The 20,157-nt window shown below is 30.7% G+C and overlaps 2 protein-coding genes and 2 non-coding genes across 4 annotated transcripts; 1 reads left to right on the top strand and 3 right to left on the bottom strand.

Annotated features, from left to right (window-relative positions):
* Positions 1-580: 580 nt before the first annotated feature.
* On the bottom strand, positions 581-8,906 carry LOC114328451 (mitochondrial fission process protein 1). The gene is made up of 3 exons (XM_028277305.2): positions 8,744-8,906; positions 8,564-8,691; positions 581-3,068 (listed from the first exon to the last, which is right to left on the bottom strand). Exons 1-3 carry the CDS (start codon positions 8,811-8,813, stop codon positions 2,784-2,786), a joined length of 483 nt encoding a protein of 160 aa, XP_028133106.1. The 5' UTR covers positions 8,814-8,906; the 3' UTR covers positions 581-2,783.
* A 123-nt stretch (positions 8,907-9,029) lies between these two features.
* On the top strand, positions 9,030-9,101 carry Trnap-cgg (transfer RNA proline (anticodon CGG)). The gene has a single exon. It is a non-coding gene; the product is annotated as a tRNA-Pro (tRNA).
* Positions 9,102-9,394: 293 nt separating this feature from the next.
* Positions 9,395-18,768, bottom strand: LOC114328449 (probable 18S rRNA (guanine-N(7))-methyltransferase). Its single transcript, XM_028277303.2, has 7 exons — positions 18,559-18,768; positions 18,461-18,498; positions 18,139-18,317; positions 13,927-14,001; positions 13,306-13,424; positions 12,691-12,901; positions 9,395-9,608 (listed from the first exon to the last, which is right to left on the bottom strand). The coding sequence occupies exons 1-7, from the start codon at positions 18,592-18,594 to the stop codon at positions 9,442-9,444; spliced, it is 825 nt and encodes a 274-aa protein (XP_028133104.2). The 5' UTR covers positions 18,595-18,768; the 3' UTR covers positions 9,395-9,441.
* Trnal-uaa (transfer RNA leucine (anticodon UAA)) lies at positions 9,681-9,764 on the bottom strand. Its single transcript has one exon. It is a non-coding gene; the product is annotated as a tRNA-Leu (tRNA).
* Positions 18,769-20,157: the final 1,389 nt, after the last annotated feature.

Genomic DNA, 20,157 nt, shown 5'->3' with positions numbered 1-20,157 from the left:
GGCGTTATTTTGAAAAATAACGCCCTAGGATATTAAATTTAAATAACTAATTAAATACTGTCAAGTTGACAAATAACAACCTAAGTAAAACTGTGGTTACCACAATTACGTTACGACTATTGCTATTTAGTAAATGTACTTATTTGAAAACTAATGTGCTGATTTGAATATTTTGCTTGAAATTGTACTTATTTGAAAACTAATTAATTCAAAATTAATTTAAATTTTTTGCATATAAAGAATAATTTAGTCGGACATTAAACATTGAAGGCACTACGGGTATTATAGATAATAACGCTTTCGGTCAACGTTTATTCCTCGGGCCAAAGGCCCTCGTTCTCGGTATATACACCATTGACCTCAAACGTTATTATCCTTATAATACCCTTGGTACCTTCATAACTATTATTTCGAAACTGATAACTTTAGGTAAATAGAAGATTTTTGCTACAATATACTTGTATTGAGAATCGAGTCGTGTAAGTATGTGGTGTAAGACGGATAGTTTTACATCTATGCACTCTATAACCGGTAGGTACCTGTAAGAGGAAGAAGGTAAAATTAAAAAGGAATAAAACGCTTATTTTTTAAACGATATATATTTTTAGTTTCATATAAATATAGATAACAAATTAAAAATAATCAAAATGAGGTTTAAAAATTGGCACAATCGGTAATATTACTCCGCAAATTTGAATAAAGAAAATACACTAGGTACTCCAAGAAATTAACGCACCTCATTTTTGACGTCTCGAATTTTCTAAATCTGTCGTTCGATTTAAATGATTTTTTAAAATATGTTATAGCCTTATTCTTTAACAATATCGCTAAAATAATATTGTTGCTAGACAGGTAAATTGTCATTGTATACGGGGTGTACCAATCAAAATGTGTTTTTTTTAAGTTCGCCACACCTTATGGAATATTCTAGCATTTATAAAATACTGAAATTAAAACTCAACTACAGCCTCAGATTTTCTTAACATTCTGTTTTTTTATTCAATCGCTTAAGTTGGACAATAAAAGTTCGGTACTTTTAACAACTAGCCATGTTTTTCATCAATACAGGATGTGCGGCAAACTTTAAACGGTAATCCAACATGAAAAAGAAATGACAGTTTGCTTTATAAACGTAAATGCTTCGTTTCCAAGATACGGGTTGTTGAAATTTTTCTTACATACTAACGATTTATTTATTGCTGTAAAACCGGTTGCGATATGCAAATAAAATTTGCAAGTTCGCAATAACTACATCTTAAAACATACCAAATTTCAATTGCATATCTCAACCAGTTTTAGAGCACTAAATAAATCATCAGTTTGTCAGAAAAATTTCAACATTCCGTATCTCCGAAACGAAGCATTTGCTGACATATGTTTATAAAGCAAACTGTATTTATGAAGAACATGGCTAGTTGTTAAAGTACCTAACTTTTTTATTACTCAACATAAGGGATTTAATCAAAAAACAGAATGTTAAGAAAGTCTGAGGCTATAGCTATGGTTTAATTTCAGTATTTTAGAAATGCTAGAATATTCCACAGGGTGTGGTGAGCTTTGAGAAAAAAACACAGTTTGATCGGTACACTCGGTATACAGTGACAATTTACCTGTCTAGCAGCAATACTGTCAAAAGAATTCAAATACCTATAGTCCGTCCCAATTTGACTTTACAGTATAGGGAACATAGGCAATGCAGTCCTTATGAGAGTTTATAGCGCTGTGATGCTGATTTTATCAAAAAGAATTTGTATTCGAACATTACAGATATTCGAATAAAACTGTTTTAGAAAGACAATCTACAATTTTAGGAGTCGTATGCGTAATATCTATAGTACCTATATCAAATAAACTTAAACGCATAGGAATCCTAAAATTGTAGATTGTCTTTCTAAAACAGTTTTAATTTAATCTCTCTAATGTTCGATTACAAATTATTTTTGATAAAATCGGCATCACCGCCCTAAAAACTCTCATAAGGACTGCATTGCCTATGTTCCCTATACTGTAAAGTCAAGTTGGGATGGACAGGTACAACCATTAATGAAAACAATGACAGTTCTCAAGAAATACGAACCAGAATCGAACAGGCCAGAAGCATATTTACAAGAATGAAGAGGCTTCTCTGCTGTCGGGACTTAAACCTTGAGTTAAAAATACGACTGCTGAGGTGCTATGTGCTCTCCGTATTATACTACGGGATGAATGCATGGACACTGAAGAAACTCGACGTGATGAGACTGGAGGCATTCGAGATGTCGATTTGTGGATGTACCAAAGAGTACCTACTGAATATTTCATGGGTAGATAGAATAACCAACGTAGAGGTAATGAGATGTATGCATAAGGAAAGAGAAGTACTTCTACAAATTAAGTGAAGAAAACTGAGATATATATGACATGAGTGATGAGAGGAGATAAATATCTAATACCCCAGGTCAATATGCAAGGAAAAATCCAGGGAAAAAGATCCATAGGAAGGAGACGCAGCTCATGGCTGAAGAACCTTAGGGGAATGGTTTACAAACGAATTATTTAGAGCCTAGATCTCAAATTAAAAATCGCTATGATGATTGTCAACCTTCGAAGCGGAGACGGCGCCTAGAGAAGAAAGTTTAAACACATAAAAAAATTACTGGAAACCTAAAAAACGCATGGCAGTATCTTTTGTATATTTATCGCAGTGTGAAGCAGTAGGTATTTATATCTACAATTAATTATTCTTCTTCAAAAATCGAGATCTCCAGAGGAATGTTTACTATTTTTCTACTTTAGAACGAATTCTACTCAGGTTGATACTTTCTAAGGCTTTTATCCATCGCCAAGTCTACAAACTTATCGATAGGCTTGATTATAAATGGTATAGTGAACAATCCAATACCCGTGACCAACCATTTTCTGTTATAGGAAGGAATTTTCTCACCTTTTTTCAATAGATAGTTGGATAATGCACAAACCCTATTTATTGTGAATCCAGGAATTGCCACTGAAGCCATCAATTGCCAAATGAGAGTATCTGCAGTTGTGTAAACCACTTTTTTGGTGTGGTTTTTTTCATTTATCGCCGTCTGTAACAAAAATTGACATACATGTATCTTAAAACATTAACGTATGATAAATACGTATATGTATAATCTATATATTCTAATACGTAAATATGGGTGGTTCATCTTATTCGCCTCGGTCTCTGTACGGAAAACCACTTGATATTTTAAAAAAATTTCTTCACAGAAATATACAGGGCCTTTAATACTACAACCTAAAAATAATGTGAATTATACAGGGTGTTCCAAAAAAGAGTTGTATATCAAAGTTATATTTTTTCTTATGGAATGCCCTATATCTGATGACATTATTGAATTGACCTTAAAAAATAAGCTATACTTTCATAAGGGTTCCCTATACCTAAATACAGGGTGTTTTGATTTATTTCGATTTTTATAAAAATGTAAGGTTTTAGAAAAAAATAAATATCTCCGAATCTAAGAAGCAGTAACAAATTCTTTCCTGGATCTTAATAATAGACTATTTAGCATACTTAAACAGATGCTTATTGAAACAATATTTCTTACAGGGTGGTCAAAATATGAGATTGTTCTATTAACAAATTCAAGCTGTAATAACTTACTTATTTTAAATAGAACACCCTGTAGCTTACTAGTCTATCGAGTAGAAAATTTACTTAGCTTTCAATTCTTATTAGGGTTTCCTATACCTATCCCCCTTCATTTTTTAAATATTTAAAGATTTCCTAATTTGTAAGCTTTAAAAATTAGAATTACATAAGTACCTCTATGTCGTGTTTATGTATAACACATCACCAACACCGGCAATATACTTAGACAAGATACTGTCATTAATAATAAAATTTTCATTGTTATCATGTAATCACACAGAGTGTTGTATTATTTTAGTTGATTTTTGCCTACATTTGAAATTGAATATGTTTATTTTAAACTGCATACCCTATATTAGATTATTCTGGAAGATATTTAAATTATATTTCGTTCCGTATAAATATTTTCCATATCTTAACCCAACGGTTATTAAGTAAATTTAAGAACGCCACTTTTTGTTTGAATCTTTAAATCGCAATTACAAACAATTAAATGCAATGGCTACTTTGACGAAAACGAGAATATTGTACAAAAATATGTAAAAATGGGTATTTACAGAATAACATGGGAATTTATATTTACAGAATAACATGTGTATTGCTATTGAGAATGTTAACATGGAATTTAAGAGATTTTAAATATCTTCCATTATAAAGAATATAATATCGAGTATGTCATTTAAAATAAGAACACTCTGTGTGATTAAATGATAAAAATGTGAATTTTATTAATGAAACTATCTTGACTAAGATATTTAAGTATATCGCCGGTGTTGGTGATGTGTTGTACATAACCACGACATAGGTACGTAATTCTAATTTTTAAAGCTTTCAAATTAGGAAATCTTTAAATGTTTAAAAAATGAAGCTAGATAGGTATAGGAAACTCTAATAAGAATTGAAAGCTAAGTAAATTTTCTACTCGATAGACTAGTAAGATACAGGGTGTTCCATTTAAAATAAGTAAGTTATTACAGCTTGAATTTGTTAATAGAACAATCTAATATTTTGACCACCCTGTAAAAAAATAGGTATAGGAAACCCTAATATAAATTGAAAGCTAAGTAAATTTTCTACGCGATAGACTAGTAAGATACAGGGTGTTCCATTTAAAATAAGTAATTTATTACAGCTTGAATTTGTTAATAGAACAATCTCATATTTTGACCACCCTGTAAGAAATTTTGTTGCAATAAGCATCTGTTTAAGTATGCTAAATAGTCTATTATTAAGATCCAAGAAAGAATTTGTTACTGCTTCTTAGATTCGTAGATATTAACTTTTTTTCGAAAACCCTACATTTTTATAAAAATCGAAATAAATCAAAACACCCTGTACATATTTAGGTATAGGGAACCCTTACAAAAGTATAGCTTATTTTTTAAGGTCAATTCAATAATGTCATCAGATATAGGGTATTCCATAAGAAAAAATATAACTTTGATATACCACTCTTTTTGGAACACCCTGTATAATTCACATTATTTTTAGGTTGTAGTATTAAAGGCCCTGTATATTTCTGTGAAGAAATTTTTTTAAAATATCAAGTGGTTTTCCGTACAGAGACCGAGGCGAATAAGATGAGAACCACCCTGTATAACTATTAACTATATAATTAGACTAGTGGTCACATATGGATGTAAAACGTGGTCCCTCTCAACCACTGATGAAAATCAACTGAGAATATTTGAGCGCAAAATACTAAGGAAGATATTTGGACCAACCCATTGCAGCGATGGTTTGTGGTGAATTAAAAGGAACTACGAGGTAAATGAACTAATGCAGATATTGTTAGATTTATAACGTCGCAAAGACTAAATTGGCTTGGTCACTTAGAAAGAATGCCAGATAATCGAGCTGTAAAAGTAATCCAGAGATGGAAGTCTCAAGGAAATAGAACAAGAGGAAATCCCCGTAAAAGATGGATAGACGACGCGACGTAGAGAGTTGAGAGAGTGAGGTTTTATTTTGATAGATTTTTCCATAATATTTACTAAATTTGATGAAAAATGCGCCACAAAAGAGTAGGGGTAGGTACATACCTAGAGACGGATTTGAAGATTTGCCGCTCTCCCCCTACCCACGCTATTTTTTATTTTTTTTTTACCAAAATTTGCCGCCCTGAGGGTATAGCCCATTCAGCTCATATGTAAAACCAACGCTTACTTTGATAAAGTTTGCAGTTACTGGCAGATGCAGAACTACGAATGGACTACTGGAAATAATGAACAATGAACACACGTCCTCATCTGCTCAATAGAATCAAAATTAGAAAGACTTCATATCTAGGACACACAAGTAATGCGCCATAGGGAATTTGAGCAGCTCCAAGTAATATTAGAAGGCAAAATCGAAGGTAAAAGGGGTAGGAAGAAAGAAAAAATCCTGGCTCCGAAACATCAGAGATTGGACCCACACAATAGGGAATGACTTAATTCATCAAGTTCAGAACGTCATATTTATCGCCAACCTCAATAGAGAAGGCACGTAGGAGGAGGAGGTCAGATGCACAAGTATGCAAGCAAAAAATAAGAGTAAAAAGATGAACAAGTTTGCAGTTCTCTTGTAGTAAGTTTTACTTCAAATTTAGCAAATATTATGGAATAATATTTCGAAATAAAACTATAATTTTCCATCAAAATGAAAATACGTTTTAGCGCCACGTAATATTCCAGCTCTTTTGTAGCAACTCACACTTTTATCACGTTTAGCGGTTTTTATATTCTTGTATCTACAGCTATACAAAAAAATGTGTAATGTAGGTACCTATAGTAAATATCATTATATTAAAGAATAAAAGAATAGGCTAGAGATAGAATTTTTTAGGCTGAACCAAAAAGATTAGTATTACATACCTATATTATAATCTAAAGAAGAAAAGAAGGCAAATTTTAGATTAATTTTGGGTTTGAAAGATTTTAGGTGTATAGTGTAATAAAATATTACAATAAGACATTACTGTTCAACCAATCTGAAGTCGATTGGTAAAGTACTTTTAGTCCAAGGCGAATCTGTTTTGAGATGGACGTTGAGAGGTGACTCTAATTTTTTTGCAGAAATTGCTTGGAATTAACCCATATAATAATAATTGAGTTATCCTCCCCCTCAAAAAGGTCCGGAACATTGTTTAAATAATCAAAATATCAAAAAATGAAGGATAAATTCGATTTTTTTCTTCGTTTTTTGATTATAACTTTAGAAGTATTCACTTCCAAGAAAAGTTGCACTAAAATAAAAGTTGCGTAAGTAAATTTCCTACAATATAAGATTGGTTAAAATTTTTTTAAATTGTTATCCTTGTTGCAAAATAGCAATAATTTCGAAAAAAAAACATAATAAAACAAGTATTCGAATTTTACGTTTTCAGCCATTTCTGCTACACTTAGTAACTTCATATTTCACCCAGAAAAACTTTATGATATGATAAAACAATACTGTAAATTTAGTTAAGATCGGTTCAATAGATTTTGCAAAATAAATTTTGCAATCAAGCTTTCGCTAAAAAAATTCATTTTTTCAAAATGTTGAAGAACTGAAAATAAAGCAGATAGCAAGTTAAAATTTTTTTTGCAAATAGAGGAATACTTTACCTTTCATTTGCAATTTGCAAAATTAAAATCGGTTAACTACCACGGCGTCAGGAATTTTTTTAAATAAAGAATAATTTTTGATGCTTCGCGCAGGACAGCGGTGTTTGATCCACACAAGTTGATTTTCACCAAAATTTCTTCCAATCTTTATCTAATATATTATTTTCTTACTCTATATTTTATTGTATGTTCATATTTTAATTCCACAAAAATCAAACTAATTTGATTATTGTTTGTGAAAAATTGTTTAAACAATTGCATATTTTAAAAAATAATACACTTTTATTTTCTAAGTTAAAATATATGAACAAAAAAAGTTTTTGCTAAAAAACTGTTATTTCAAAGGAAAGAGATGTGTTTTTATTTTGCAATAAACAAATTTATTTATTTATTTCGAAATGTACTAAAAATTAAAATATATCAATCATTATCAAAGGTCATTGGAATGCCCAATCAGAGCGATCGTATCCGCTGTCCTGCGCGTAGCACCAAAAATTAATGTTTATTTAAATAAATTCCTGAGGCCGTGGTAGTTAACCGATTTTAATTTTGCAAATTGTAAATGAAAGGTACAGTATTAGGTACAGCTTTATTTTCAGTCCTGCAACATTTTGAAAAAATGAATTTTTTTTGCGAAAGCTTGATTGCAAAATTTATTTTTCAAAATCTATTGAACCGATCTTAACTAAATTTACAGTATTGTTTTATCATATTAAGTTTTTCTGGGTGAAATATGAAGGTCCTAAGTGTAGCAGAAATGGTTGAAAAACGTAAAATACAAATACTTATTTTTTTATGTTTTTTTCGCAATTATTGCTATTTTGCAACAAGGATAACAATTTTAAAAATTTTTAACCAATCTTATATTGTAGGAAATTTAATTACGCAACTTTTATGTCAGTGCAACTTTTCTCGAAAATGAATACTTTTAAAGTTATAATCAAAAAACCAAGAAAAAAATCGAATTTTTCCTTCATTTTTTGACATTTTGATTATTTAAACAATGTTCCGGAACTTTTTGAGTGGGAGGATAACTAAAATATAATTATATGAGTTATTTTTAAGCAATTTCTGCAAAAAAATATGAGTCACCTCTCAACATCCAAATGTACTAAAGTCTAAAGTACTAATATTTTTACAGGTGCGCCCTGGTCTATTTGAGAAAGATCAAGACGACAATTAAAATAAACAATTGGTGTATCCCCGGTATATACCTACCTAACATAGGCAACCAACATTACACCGAACACTAACTAAAGTTGCATATTAGGTGTTTTTTGACATTACCTACCTATTATTGTTTAAATCGTTAGGTTTTTTTGAATACTTCCATAATTTTATAAATAAAATCACTTACCTTATAAACTGCTATACTTTTATCGGTTGTATCAGCCAAAACGTACAAAGTGGCTACGGCGTATGAAACGTTTACCCATTTGGTACCGATTATTGATCTGAATGCTTCTCCTACTTCATTTGCGTAACCTTGTAAGAAATTTAATTATTATTCGCTTTATGTAAGTATTAGAACGCTTACCTAAATATCTAACTGAAGTATCCCTATATAAATCTAATTCTTTTGCTAGCTCCTCTGGAATTTCATCCATTCTTGCACATAAACTTTAACTTACTGAAATTGAAATATTAGGTTATTGTACGCTTCAAAAAGTACAAGTCAGCGTAGTATGTTAGAATGGTATTAGAACAATTAAGCATAATTGTAATTTGAGTAAATAATATTTTATTATTTTGTAAAATACGGATAAATGTTTGAATATACGTGCATGGTGTACTTATTACATCTATTAAAATCATATCACAACGGCCTGTTGGTCTAGGGGTATGATTCTCGCTTCGGGTGCGAGAGGTCCCGGGTTCAAATCCCGGACAGGCCCAGACTTTTTTATTTTATTTTTAGAATTTTGAATTAATAATAATTAACAATCATTATTCATTAATTGAAGATGACTAATTTAAACTATTTTCTACATTTTACATTTTTGAAATATCTTATTGGTAAAACAAATTTTTAAATAGGTATTTTATTGTGCCTTTCGCATTCTGAATCCAAATGAATTTTGTCGTTTATTATCAACAAGATACTTAAAAGATAACAATAAAGTTCCGTAATAACACACAACAAATCGTACATCGATTAAATTACCTATATGGATTAAAATAAATTAACTAGAGTAACAGTCTTTTATTTACAATTTTTAACACAATTTAGTAAAATTAAAACCTTCCACTTCTTTTTCTTCCCGTAAATTTGGAATTTGCTCTCACTTCTTTCCCTTGTCTTCGTCTTCTTTCTTTTTTCTCCAAAATCCAGGCCTTACTATTTTTCAAAGGTTTTCCGCGCTGTTGCTTCATTTTATCCCTCTTTGCGGTATATGAAACACCTAAAATGGAATATGTTTCCCATAAAAGTATAAAACTATAAACATACAAGCGATAAAAAATAAAAAAAGTTCTGTCAGGTGTGGGGTTCGAACCCACGCTCCCTCTCGGGAACCAGAGCTTAAATCTGGCGCCTTAGACCGCTCGGCCAACCTGACTTACATTTAAATGTTGATATTATGAGTATAAGACCGATAGTGACAAAAATGATAGTGACAAATAATTATAATTTAAAATCTGATAGTGACAAATGCACCATTGGCGTGCATACGGGTAATATGACCCTTATGCGCGCCAATGGAGAATATAAAATTCTTAATTGTATTAAAAAATGCGCAATAACTATCTCTTTGTTCTGAAGCTATTTCTTTGTGGCATTTATGTAATTAACTATTCCAGTTGGGAAAAGCCACAATTTAACTTAAAAAAATGATTTTATTGACGTTTCGACTTCGGACGTCGTTAGCAAAATACAAAATATTAATAAATTAATACAAACAAAAATGTTGCTTAGTAAAAAAATTCTCTATACAGGGTGTTTCATTAATAATTGTCCATATAGTAACTGGAGAAACCTTAGCACAAAATACGAAGATTTAACCTAAAACGCTTAAATAAAATGTGATTCCTTACTGAGTTACAGGGTGTTTTATCTAAAAATTGAAAAACTATTTTTGCTCACCATTTTAACTCTATTCGACGTATCATTTTCATACTTGGCAGAAAGTGCGACTACTATTCACCCTACTAAATTATAATGAACAAACGTTTATAGCTGCTACCAGAGACGTTCGACAGGGGATAGTAAATGGTTGACCCTTCTTAAATTCTACGCCACTGGAGAAATTACTATTTTAGTGCCATTTTTAGATTCTCCAATACTTTCTACGTACATAATATACTCTTCATTGGTATCGATAAAGTCATTAGTTTTCGAGATATTTGAAGTTAAATATGAAACGGCACAGTTATTTTGATTAATTTACGATATGATTAATATGATTAAAATTTAAAAATTATTTATACCCAGTACTTTAAAACCATTTGGCGTATCCTTATCATACTTGGCAGAAAATGTAGGTACTGTACACCCTACTAAATTAAGATAAACAAACGTCTCTAGCTACTTCCAGAGGCGTAGGACAGGGGATAGTGTCTGGTTGACCCTTCCCAAATTCTACGCCACTGACGAAATTGCTACTTTAGTGTAATTTTTTGATTTTCCAACACTTTTTATGTAAATAATATGCTCTTCATTCGTAACGATAAAATTATTAGTTTTCGAGATATTTGAAATTAAAAATGAAGCGACACAATACATTAATCAAAATAACCGTGTCGTTTCATTTTTAAGTTCAAATATCTGGAAAATTAATGACTTTATCGTTACGAATTAAGGGTATATTATTTTCATAGAAAGTATTGGAGAATCCAAAAATTTAACTAAAATAGCAATTCCGCCAGTGGCGTAGAATTTGGAAAGGGTCAACCATTTACTTTTCCCCGTCGTACGCCTCTGGTAATAGCCAGAAACGTTTGTTTAACATAATTTAGTAGTTTGTACAATACCTATACTTCCTGCCAAGTATGAACAGGATACGTCGAATAGTTTTAAAATTCTGAGCAAAACTACTTTTCAAATTTTTAGATAAAACACCCTGTAACTCAGTAAGAAACCACATTTTATTTAAGCGTTTTAGGTTAAATCTTCGTATTTTGTGCTAAGGTTTCTCCAGTTACTATATGGACAATTATTAATGAAACACCCTGTATAACATTAAAAAAAATCACTTAGGCCCGGTCTTTTCACTTATTTCACCTAGACAGATAATTATTTAGTCGGAGGTGAAAACTCCGGGCCTAAATCGGACAACAGGTTTAGGAAATTCGATACATAAAAAATGACCCATTTTGTGGGTGGTCCATTTTCTCTGGCACACAGTGTATATTATTGAATTAACAAAAACACCAACAATTTTTTTTTCACATTGTTTATTTGAACTGAAACGTAACTTGAAAATATTTAGCAACTAACACGACTGTCATTTTTATCTTGTCGGCGTGCGCGTACTGCAGTTCAGACTGTCATTTTTATAAAAATTCATTCTCAATGCATTTTTCCTAATCGCCTACAGAAGTACAACCAGAGAACAACGACCACAGTTGCGGTCGTTGTTCTCTGGTATAACTTCAAAAAAGATATTTAACAACCGATTATGGTTGATTATAAACAAAAATATGCTGAGTTCTTGTCAAGTAGCAAGTAAGTGACAAGTTAATAAATGAAAATAAAAAAATATTAACACGTTTACTACATGTGATTTCTTAATAAAGGTTGTTCCACGCCAACTTTGTTTAATATACGTTTATTACAGCTGGCAGTATAAATCCATAGACTAGCTTCATACTGCTTTATAGATAAACTGCTTTATAGAGTTAAAATTAAAACTGCCATAACTTTGGTTCTCGACCACATAAAGGCTTCCTTAAACGCTTAAAATTTATGTTTTGTTATCTGTTTTAATAATTCGTTGAGTTGTAATATTTCAGAATAATCAAACCGATGAGAGAAATCATTAACGATAACGTGCGTTAGCTTACTTAGGAAGCAAAGAGCTCAATTTTTAGGCGATCAAAAAAGATAGATAATGGCTCGGCCCAAGAAATCCAATAAGTAGATATTGTTGTATAGGCATGTACATACATGCAAAACTACCTTCACCTGCATTTTTATGCAATTTAACAGATTTTAATTTAAAAATGCTCGTTTTAAAGGTATATAAAAAACGTCTATAAAGGTCTATAAAAGAAATGAAACTAGTGGGGGTGGGAAATTTAGGGGAAAAACCTATAAATTTACATTATATTTATTGACATACTCCTGTGATGCGTCTAAAGGTGAGAAACAATAAATATAATGTAAGTTTATAGGTTTTTATCGCTAAATTTCCCATCACCACTAGTTTTATTTCTTTTTATCTCACAACTTAATAAGTTTTCCATCTTTTGCGTTATTTTGCCGGTTATTAGCTAGCTCATCAGTGGATAATATATCTACACATAAATATACAATATTTAAAGTACCTTGAGAATCCTGTTCGGTACCTAAAGCGGCTGGCAAAGGTACACTACCTCCAGTCATCAGTACTAAAAAGTATTTTTTAGCTTTCGTACTGTTTGGATAATCTACAACTACTCCTCCATAGAATCCCGCCTTCATTGCCTGCGATGTAACTAGTTCCATCTGTTCACTATTTTCTGGATAAAACTGGAAGACTGCTCTTGCTGAACGAGTCTAGAAATAAAATAAAATTATTTTTGTGGTTTTTAGAAAAACTAATGCTATGAAGTGGAATCATTCAGTCCAGGCTGAATGTTCGCTCCTGTTGGGTAAATTATTCCGATTCGTTTTTTTTGCACAAACTGATTCAAAAAGAGGTCTTTATTACAAAGCCACAGGGTGCCATGAGCTACCCTGGTCGGAAAATTGTTTAAACAAATTTTTTAAACAAATTCAAAAAATCAATTTTTTTACTATGGACAATTTTTTTAGATTCTTTGGGTCATTCTGTATGAAAAAGATCTCTTGAACAAAAAATGTTTCTCTAAAATTGATTTTTGTCGGCTTAATAACTCAGTTAAAAATTATTATTATGAAAGCCAAAAAGTAAAGTTATAAAAAAATAAGTATTAACTCACCAGGCAAGCATATAAAGTGCAAAAAAAGTTGTATAATCTCCGCACAGGCTTGTGAAATGATTTGTCTGCATTGCATAACCATTGGAGGGCAGATATGCTGATAGCACCATCAAATGTTCCTAAAAAATATGTGTCGCCGTTGAATATATACATTACTACAATGTTATACTACAGCTACAATAGAGTACGCAATATAAATTTTCTTCTAACACAACAACTTAGGAGTATAATATAATATGTTTTCTGTTGTGTTTTGAATCTAAAGAATAAAAAAGAAGTAACAGGACCATAGCTATGCTTTAAGTGCCACAGTTCTTTTGTATCGATATGCATATTTCTTCATATTTACATTATATCACTACCCCTATTACCTTTTGTGCTATTTCTTCTTTTTTACTTCTTGTAGAGGAACTTTTTTCTGATGTTTATGCTTCCTTTTAAAAGAAGGAACCAGTTACACAAGTTCGATATTGTGTATATAATAATGAATTACACATTTGATCTAATATTTAAAAATAACAGTGTCTGTTATTAGATTCGATGATTCCAGTTCTAATAGTAATATAGAAAAACATAACTTATTTTAGTATATATTCAATAAAGGAAAAGGAGTTCATTTACCTGCTTTAAATGGACATCCCTGGCCCATATCAGACAACAAAAGGTCCCCTTCTACTTCACGTTCTACTGCAATATCTAAAGAAAAATATTGATATTTTTTTAAAAAGAGGCAGTAAAAGATAAATATGTAAAATTATATAAACAATTATTTAGTATAGTATATATATACTTAATTATTTAGTAATTGATTTCACCTTCATCGGACTGGCCGGGGTCTGTTTTGACCCCAAGTCACAATTTTGGCCGTTACTTTATTGATATTAATTTTTAATCGACATTCTTCTATTCATCTGTAGTTTATAAATTTTATTCATAAAAAATTTTGGATACAAGAACATTTTAATGGTTAGATTAAATTTAAACGTTAGTTTTAAACCCTGGGGTCTCCTAATACCCCGGCCAGCGTTTTATGTCATATAAAATGCATTCTAATAAAGTTGTAATAATGTGGGAATTCCATAGATTTTATTGATTAGTACCAACTGTGAGTGTACTATTGTTTTATGTAAGGGTTTTACATGTTTAAATGGGGAAATACCCCATTGATGTCGCAGATATTAATTCGTATAAATTGTGGCTACTAAAATATCCTGATTGGAAAAAGCATAATCTGTGTAAGCGTAAAATGTATATTGCACTAATGATAGATAAATATTTATTCATTTAAATAGGTTACCCTAATATACAATCAATGTAGAGAATAGATATTACAAATAATTTACAAAATCGAATATAACTAAGCAACATCAAATGAAATTGAAACAAACGTTAAATAAATTTTACAACATATAATACCATACAATACCCACCCATAAAATTAACGTAATAAAGTACTACATCATTTGTTTCTAATATACAGCTTAAGTTTGGTTTTAAAAGATTTTAGTGACATAGTATTTTTTAATTCACCCGGTAGAGCGTTAAACTCATTAAAACCCCTGAATACTAATGAGTTCATCGTCATTCTATAATTTGTTTTTTGCTATGTAAATATTCCCCATATTTCTTGTAGAATAATCATGCACATTTTTAGTGTACACTATAAACTGCTTAAAGTAATCTGGAGCTACATTATTAAGTATTTTATAAACCAAAATCATTGTATAATAATACAGTTTCTCTTCAATTGTGAACCAACTTAAAACCTGTAGCATATATGATACAGGTGTAAGTCGATTTGTTTTCAATATAATTCTCATGCCACGATTTTGTAGTTTTTGTAGTTGATTGAGTTTATTTAAATTAAACATATATAATATAGTTGCGCAGTACTCAAAATGTGGCTGAATAATTGAATTAAAAACTGTAATTTTAGCTTGAGTCGATACATTTTGTGATATTCGGCTAAAAAAATATAGTTTTTTCGTTATTTTCCGGACAATATAATCAAAATGGTGATCAAAATTCAAACAACTATCAATTTGAAACCCCAAATATTTAACACATCTTACAATACCAATCTTTTCATTTTTTACTTGTAGCAGAATGTTATCAGTATTTAATTGGCTATATTTGTGATTTGTTGTAAAGATGATTGCTTTAGTTTTGGAAATATTTAATTTTAATTTATTTGATGCCAAGTATTTAGCCATTTTTTTGTAATGTATTATTCATTTTTTGAATCGCTACTTCAAGGTTAGTATCACCACAAGCTACAAAAGTATCATCCGCAAAAAAATTAATAAATTCACTTTCTACATATAGGTCTATATCATTTAGATACAATATAAATAAGAGAGGCCCCAATAAGCTGCCTTGTGGTACCCCAACATTGATATAATGTTCAGAGGATAATGCCCCATCAAAACGTACTATCTGCTTCTTATCACTAAGATAATCACTTAGCCATTTGTGTACTTTACCTACAAACCCATAATTTTGTAGTTTTGTTAGGAGTATTTGGCGATCAATGGTTTCAAAGGTTCTTTTAAAATCAAGAAAAACACCTACTACGTATCGGTTTTTATCAATATCATTTTTAAGTTTACAGAGATTCAATTGTAAAGCTGACTCACATGAATGTTTCTGTCGAAAACCAGACTGATTATTTATTAAAATTGAATTTTTTCCCAACTGTTCTAGTAGTAGGTCATAAACTGCTATCTCTAATATTTTTTCAGTTGGGGGTAATGTGTTAATGGGCCTAAATTCACTAGCTTTATTTGTATTCAAAATCTTCTGAATAGGAACAATTGTACTCACTTTCAAAAGTGTAGGAAATCTACCTGTCATTAGAGAAGTGTTTATAAAATTCAGTATAATGTGCCCAATTGATTCAAAAATTTCCCTCACCATCCTTGAATTTAATATTTCATGTATGGAGAACTTGTTGTCCATACTATAAACTATTTTACGTAAGTCTAACACTGACAGTGGTTTAAATTCACTCAAATTTAAATATAAATTATTATTGGTATTGGTCCAGGAATTTATTGAATCAATATTTTCGACAATATTTGTTATACTCCTGACAAAATATTTGTTAAAATTTTCTGCAATCTCCAAACATTCTCTTAATACATTATGCTCCGCATCTATATCAAAACATATACCGCAAGGAATATCAAAGTTTTTACCATTAATTAAATTTTTTAATGTTTTCCACATTTTGTTTGGATCATTTTTAAACCTATCAATTTTCTCCAGATAATACTTATCTTTTTTAGCTTTTAATAAATTAACGACATGGTTTCTATGAGTTTTAAACAATGACCATTTATTTTGTTTCTCATTTTCCCGGCAATTTTTGAACTCCTTATATGTTTTATCACGAATTCTAATTTGATTAAACATCTCATTATCAAACCATGGTATATTGGATTTATATTTACACGACTGAATAGGCGCAGTATTATTAATTTCTTTTTCACAATTAGTTATAATTTCATGAAAGATAGTGTCAATATTTGTTGTATTTAAGTTCCAATTAACCATCATTAAGTCACTAATGGCACTAGTCAAGGAACTTATAAAATAAAGGAATATGTTTTCAGGCATTATAGTAATAAGCACATTAAAAAGATTAAAAAGCGTCATACAGCAGACTTATACCCAGAAATTTTGAGCTCAGAGTAGAACAAAAAAAATACAAGGGACTGGTGTCATTTGTGTTGTAGAGGCAAAGACAAAAAAATAAGTAAAACATGCGTAAAGTGTAATAAATTTGTATGCCTAGAACAGAGACAGTTTATGTACATTGTAGAAATAGTATGTAGTTTTTAGTTAGTCTGTTAGTATCAATTAGTAGAATGTATTTTCTCGTAATGTTTATGCTTTAGTCTAATAAATGAATGCTATGCTGGAACAACGTTGTAAACGTCAAATCACATTTTGTTAATAAATTGAAAAAAACACTTTATAATTGATTATTTTCAAAAAAAAAATATTTATGAGCGTAATATGGTAGACTATAGGATGCATAACATTAATATCAACAAAAATAACCTTAGGTTATACAAACCAAGAATTTATGAACTTATATGTTATATTTTAATAAAACAACGTGTTAAATCCCTGTCGGTTAAAACGTTGTTGTGTGGAAGTAACGCAGTTAAAACGTTATTTTAGAAATAAAAAATGAAGTACACATGAAATTAAGAAACGTTTTTGCCTCTATTAATTTAGGTAATCATTGAATTGGTTATACTAACATCCATTTTAGCTTGAAATGGCAAATTACACAATTGAAAACGTTGATTTGACACGAAAGATCACCCACTAACACATACTACGTTGTTACACCGAAAGTTGAAGATTGACTAATTTTCAAACTACCAAAACAGGCAAGTTAAGTCTCATAATATTCCCCACAGTCAGCAGTACATTATTTTGCACATTTAGAATGTTGTTCCATGAAAAACCCACATATGAAAGTATTGGCGGTTACAACGTAATTCCAGCATAGCATTCAAATATTCAATACATACTATAAAAATAATGTGTTATTGTTACAGTTTTCTTTTGCATAGTTTACGCATTATAAGAATAGGGCACCTTTCAGATCCCGGCAGCCTTTTGTATAATATTTTGAGGCCCGTCCGATGAAGGTGAAATTCACTATAAACGACTTATAGTTATGGTCATATGATCATAAAATATAAATATAAGCAAGGATTGCAAGGAGGCAATGTATTGTTAATGTAGGTGTTACTTGCATTGTGTAAGATCTAGATAACTACTGTCATGTCGAGCTTTTTAACTAACATGCTTTACCTAACATAGCTTCTGCTATATCCATGCCAACCCAAAAATGTCCTTGATCTTCTAACACACTTCCACTAAGACCTGATCCGCAACCAATGTCCAAAAGAAAACATGGTTTATCCTCTGGTAGTAACAGTAATTCAATGGCTCTTTCACTCATCTGAACTTGAATATCAATAATTCTAGTACTGAAAGAATATTTATATAAATTTGTTGCTAATAATATTAATACTCAATACAAATTAATGTACTTTTTATGATTAAATTTTATTTGGACTACTAAGTAAAAGGTAAAACTGTATTATTAGTACTATCATTTATCAATACGTACTTTTGGGTGTACTTTCGGGCTTCATCTTGATTATAAAACTGAAAAAATTAGGTTTTAGTCAAAGAAATGTAAGTAAATAAAAAAACATAAATACTTACAATTTCAGGGGGTGAAAGATGCTCAGGTCTCGACATTTTAATTAAAAGTAGCTTTAATTCGTTGATGAACTTATCAAAACATATCAATAATACGTAAATATTTACAAATTAATGTTTAAATAATTCTCAAAATATAGAAATTAACAGTAAACATAACCTCAAAGGGAACGCATGGAGGACCATAGAGATGTAATACCTGTCTATGGATGACAGAGACAGATCGTATGTGTTAAGGCGGCGCCAGATATGCGGTATTTGCCAAATACCGAACAAATGCTTGCTATTTGCCTATTAGTGTGGAGGGTTTGCTTGCTATTTGGCATTGACCAATTTTAGTGCGTGTTGAATATTTGTCGTGTTCCCGTACGTTGTCGGTCTTTTCCAACACTTCAAAGTAAATAAATATTCGCCGTGGTGAATCTCGAATATGTGGTGCAAGGTGCTTGCCGTTTAAAGGCTGTATGACACTATGCATTTTCTTGTATCATTTCTAATATCGTTTCTTGTATACATTTTCTTGTATCCTTTCTTGTACGTACATTTGTGCCCTGTATGACACTATGCAAGTTCTTGTATCGAAAACTGTATGAAATTCGACACGTGATTGGTCGAAATTTTGTTTGTCACCCTGTCACGTTACATTTGGTATGGTAGTACTGCGTCTACAGCTGATTTTAAGGATTTTATAAAATTTATAAACTTTTAAAAACAAATATTTTAATGTTATAATTTTTACGTTGACTGTTGATTATTTGTGTTTTTTATTTTGTTTTGATATTTGTGCTAAAATATTTGCATTATAATTATCTTCAGTTTGATCCAAATTGGAACTAAGTATTTTCCTCTATTAAAAAATTATGCAATATGAAACCCAAAGTTATTCTAAATATATGGTTATTAGTAGAACAGTAGTCCATACCAAACGGTATATTAAGTATCAATAAAATATTTATAAATAATACCTACAAAACACAAATAAATTCATCAAGACATAAATCATATGATCTCATTTTCAGCCGCCATTATGACATTTAGAAGTTTTACCAGCAGGTTTTACGTTTTTGCTCTTTGCGCAGTTATTGTACAAGAATCTGTGCCTGACACAAATTCTTGTATCGTTTCTGATATCGTTTCTTGTATCTGTGTATGACACTATACATTTTTTTGACATATCAGAAACGATATTAGAAATGATACAAGAAAATGCATAGTGTCATACAGCCTTTACGAACAGTTTCATGAGCACTCAAATATTTGATATTTAGCAAACACATAGGGCTTTTCAAATGATTCTCATTTGTTTCGAGCTCCTGTCATATGTTGTATTACTACTCATAGAGGTATATATTAACATAGAGGAAGCCTACTTTCCGCGCTTCCTGACGACAAGATCTCATGGACTGGTTTGCTGCATCTCTTTCTAACACATTGTATCGAAAATCTATTATGACATTCAGTGTGAATATAGGCACGGAAGAGGAGGACAACTGTAGCAGCTTTACTATGCGTAAGAGTGAAACAGCACTAATCCAAATAAAAAAGATGGTGTCGTCACTTCGCTCTAAATGATACTCTCTCTATGCTAATATATAACTCTAT

The sequence above is a fragment of the Diabrotica virgifera genome, chromosome 7, assembly GCF_917563875.1.
Source record: "Diabrotica virgifera virgifera chromosome 7, PGI_DIABVI_V3a".
Classification (NCBI taxonomy): domain Eukaryota; kingdom Metazoa; phylum Arthropoda; class Insecta; order Coleoptera; family Chrysomelidae; genus Diabrotica; species Diabrotica virgifera.
This window is presented reverse-complemented; position numbering and strand designations above follow the sequence as displayed.

Coding starts and splice junctions, on each gene's coding strand:
- LOC114328449 (XM_028277303.2), bottom strand. CDS start 18,594: ATGTCGAGACCTGAGCATCTTTCACCCCCTGAAATT. Junction 18,318..18,460: donor GCCCGAAAGTACACCCAAAA/GTACGTATTGAT, acceptor ATATTCTTTCAG/TACTAGAATTATTGATATTC. Junction 14,002..18,138: donor TATAGCAGAAGCTATGTTAG/GTAAAGCATGTT, acceptor ATTTTTCTTTAG/ATATTGCAGTAGAACGTGAA.
- LOC114328451 (XM_028277305.2), bottom strand. CDS start 8,813: ATGGATGAAATTCCAGAGGAGCTAGCAAAAGAATTAGATTTATATAGG. Junction 8,692..8,743: donor TACTTCAGTTAGATATTTAG/GTAAGCGTTCTA, acceptor ATTTCTTACAAG/GTTACGCAAATGAAGTAGGA. Junction 3,069..8,563: donor AAAGTATAGCAGTTTATAAG/GTAAGTGATTTT, acceptor TTTTTGTTACAG/ACGGCGATAAATGAAAAAAA.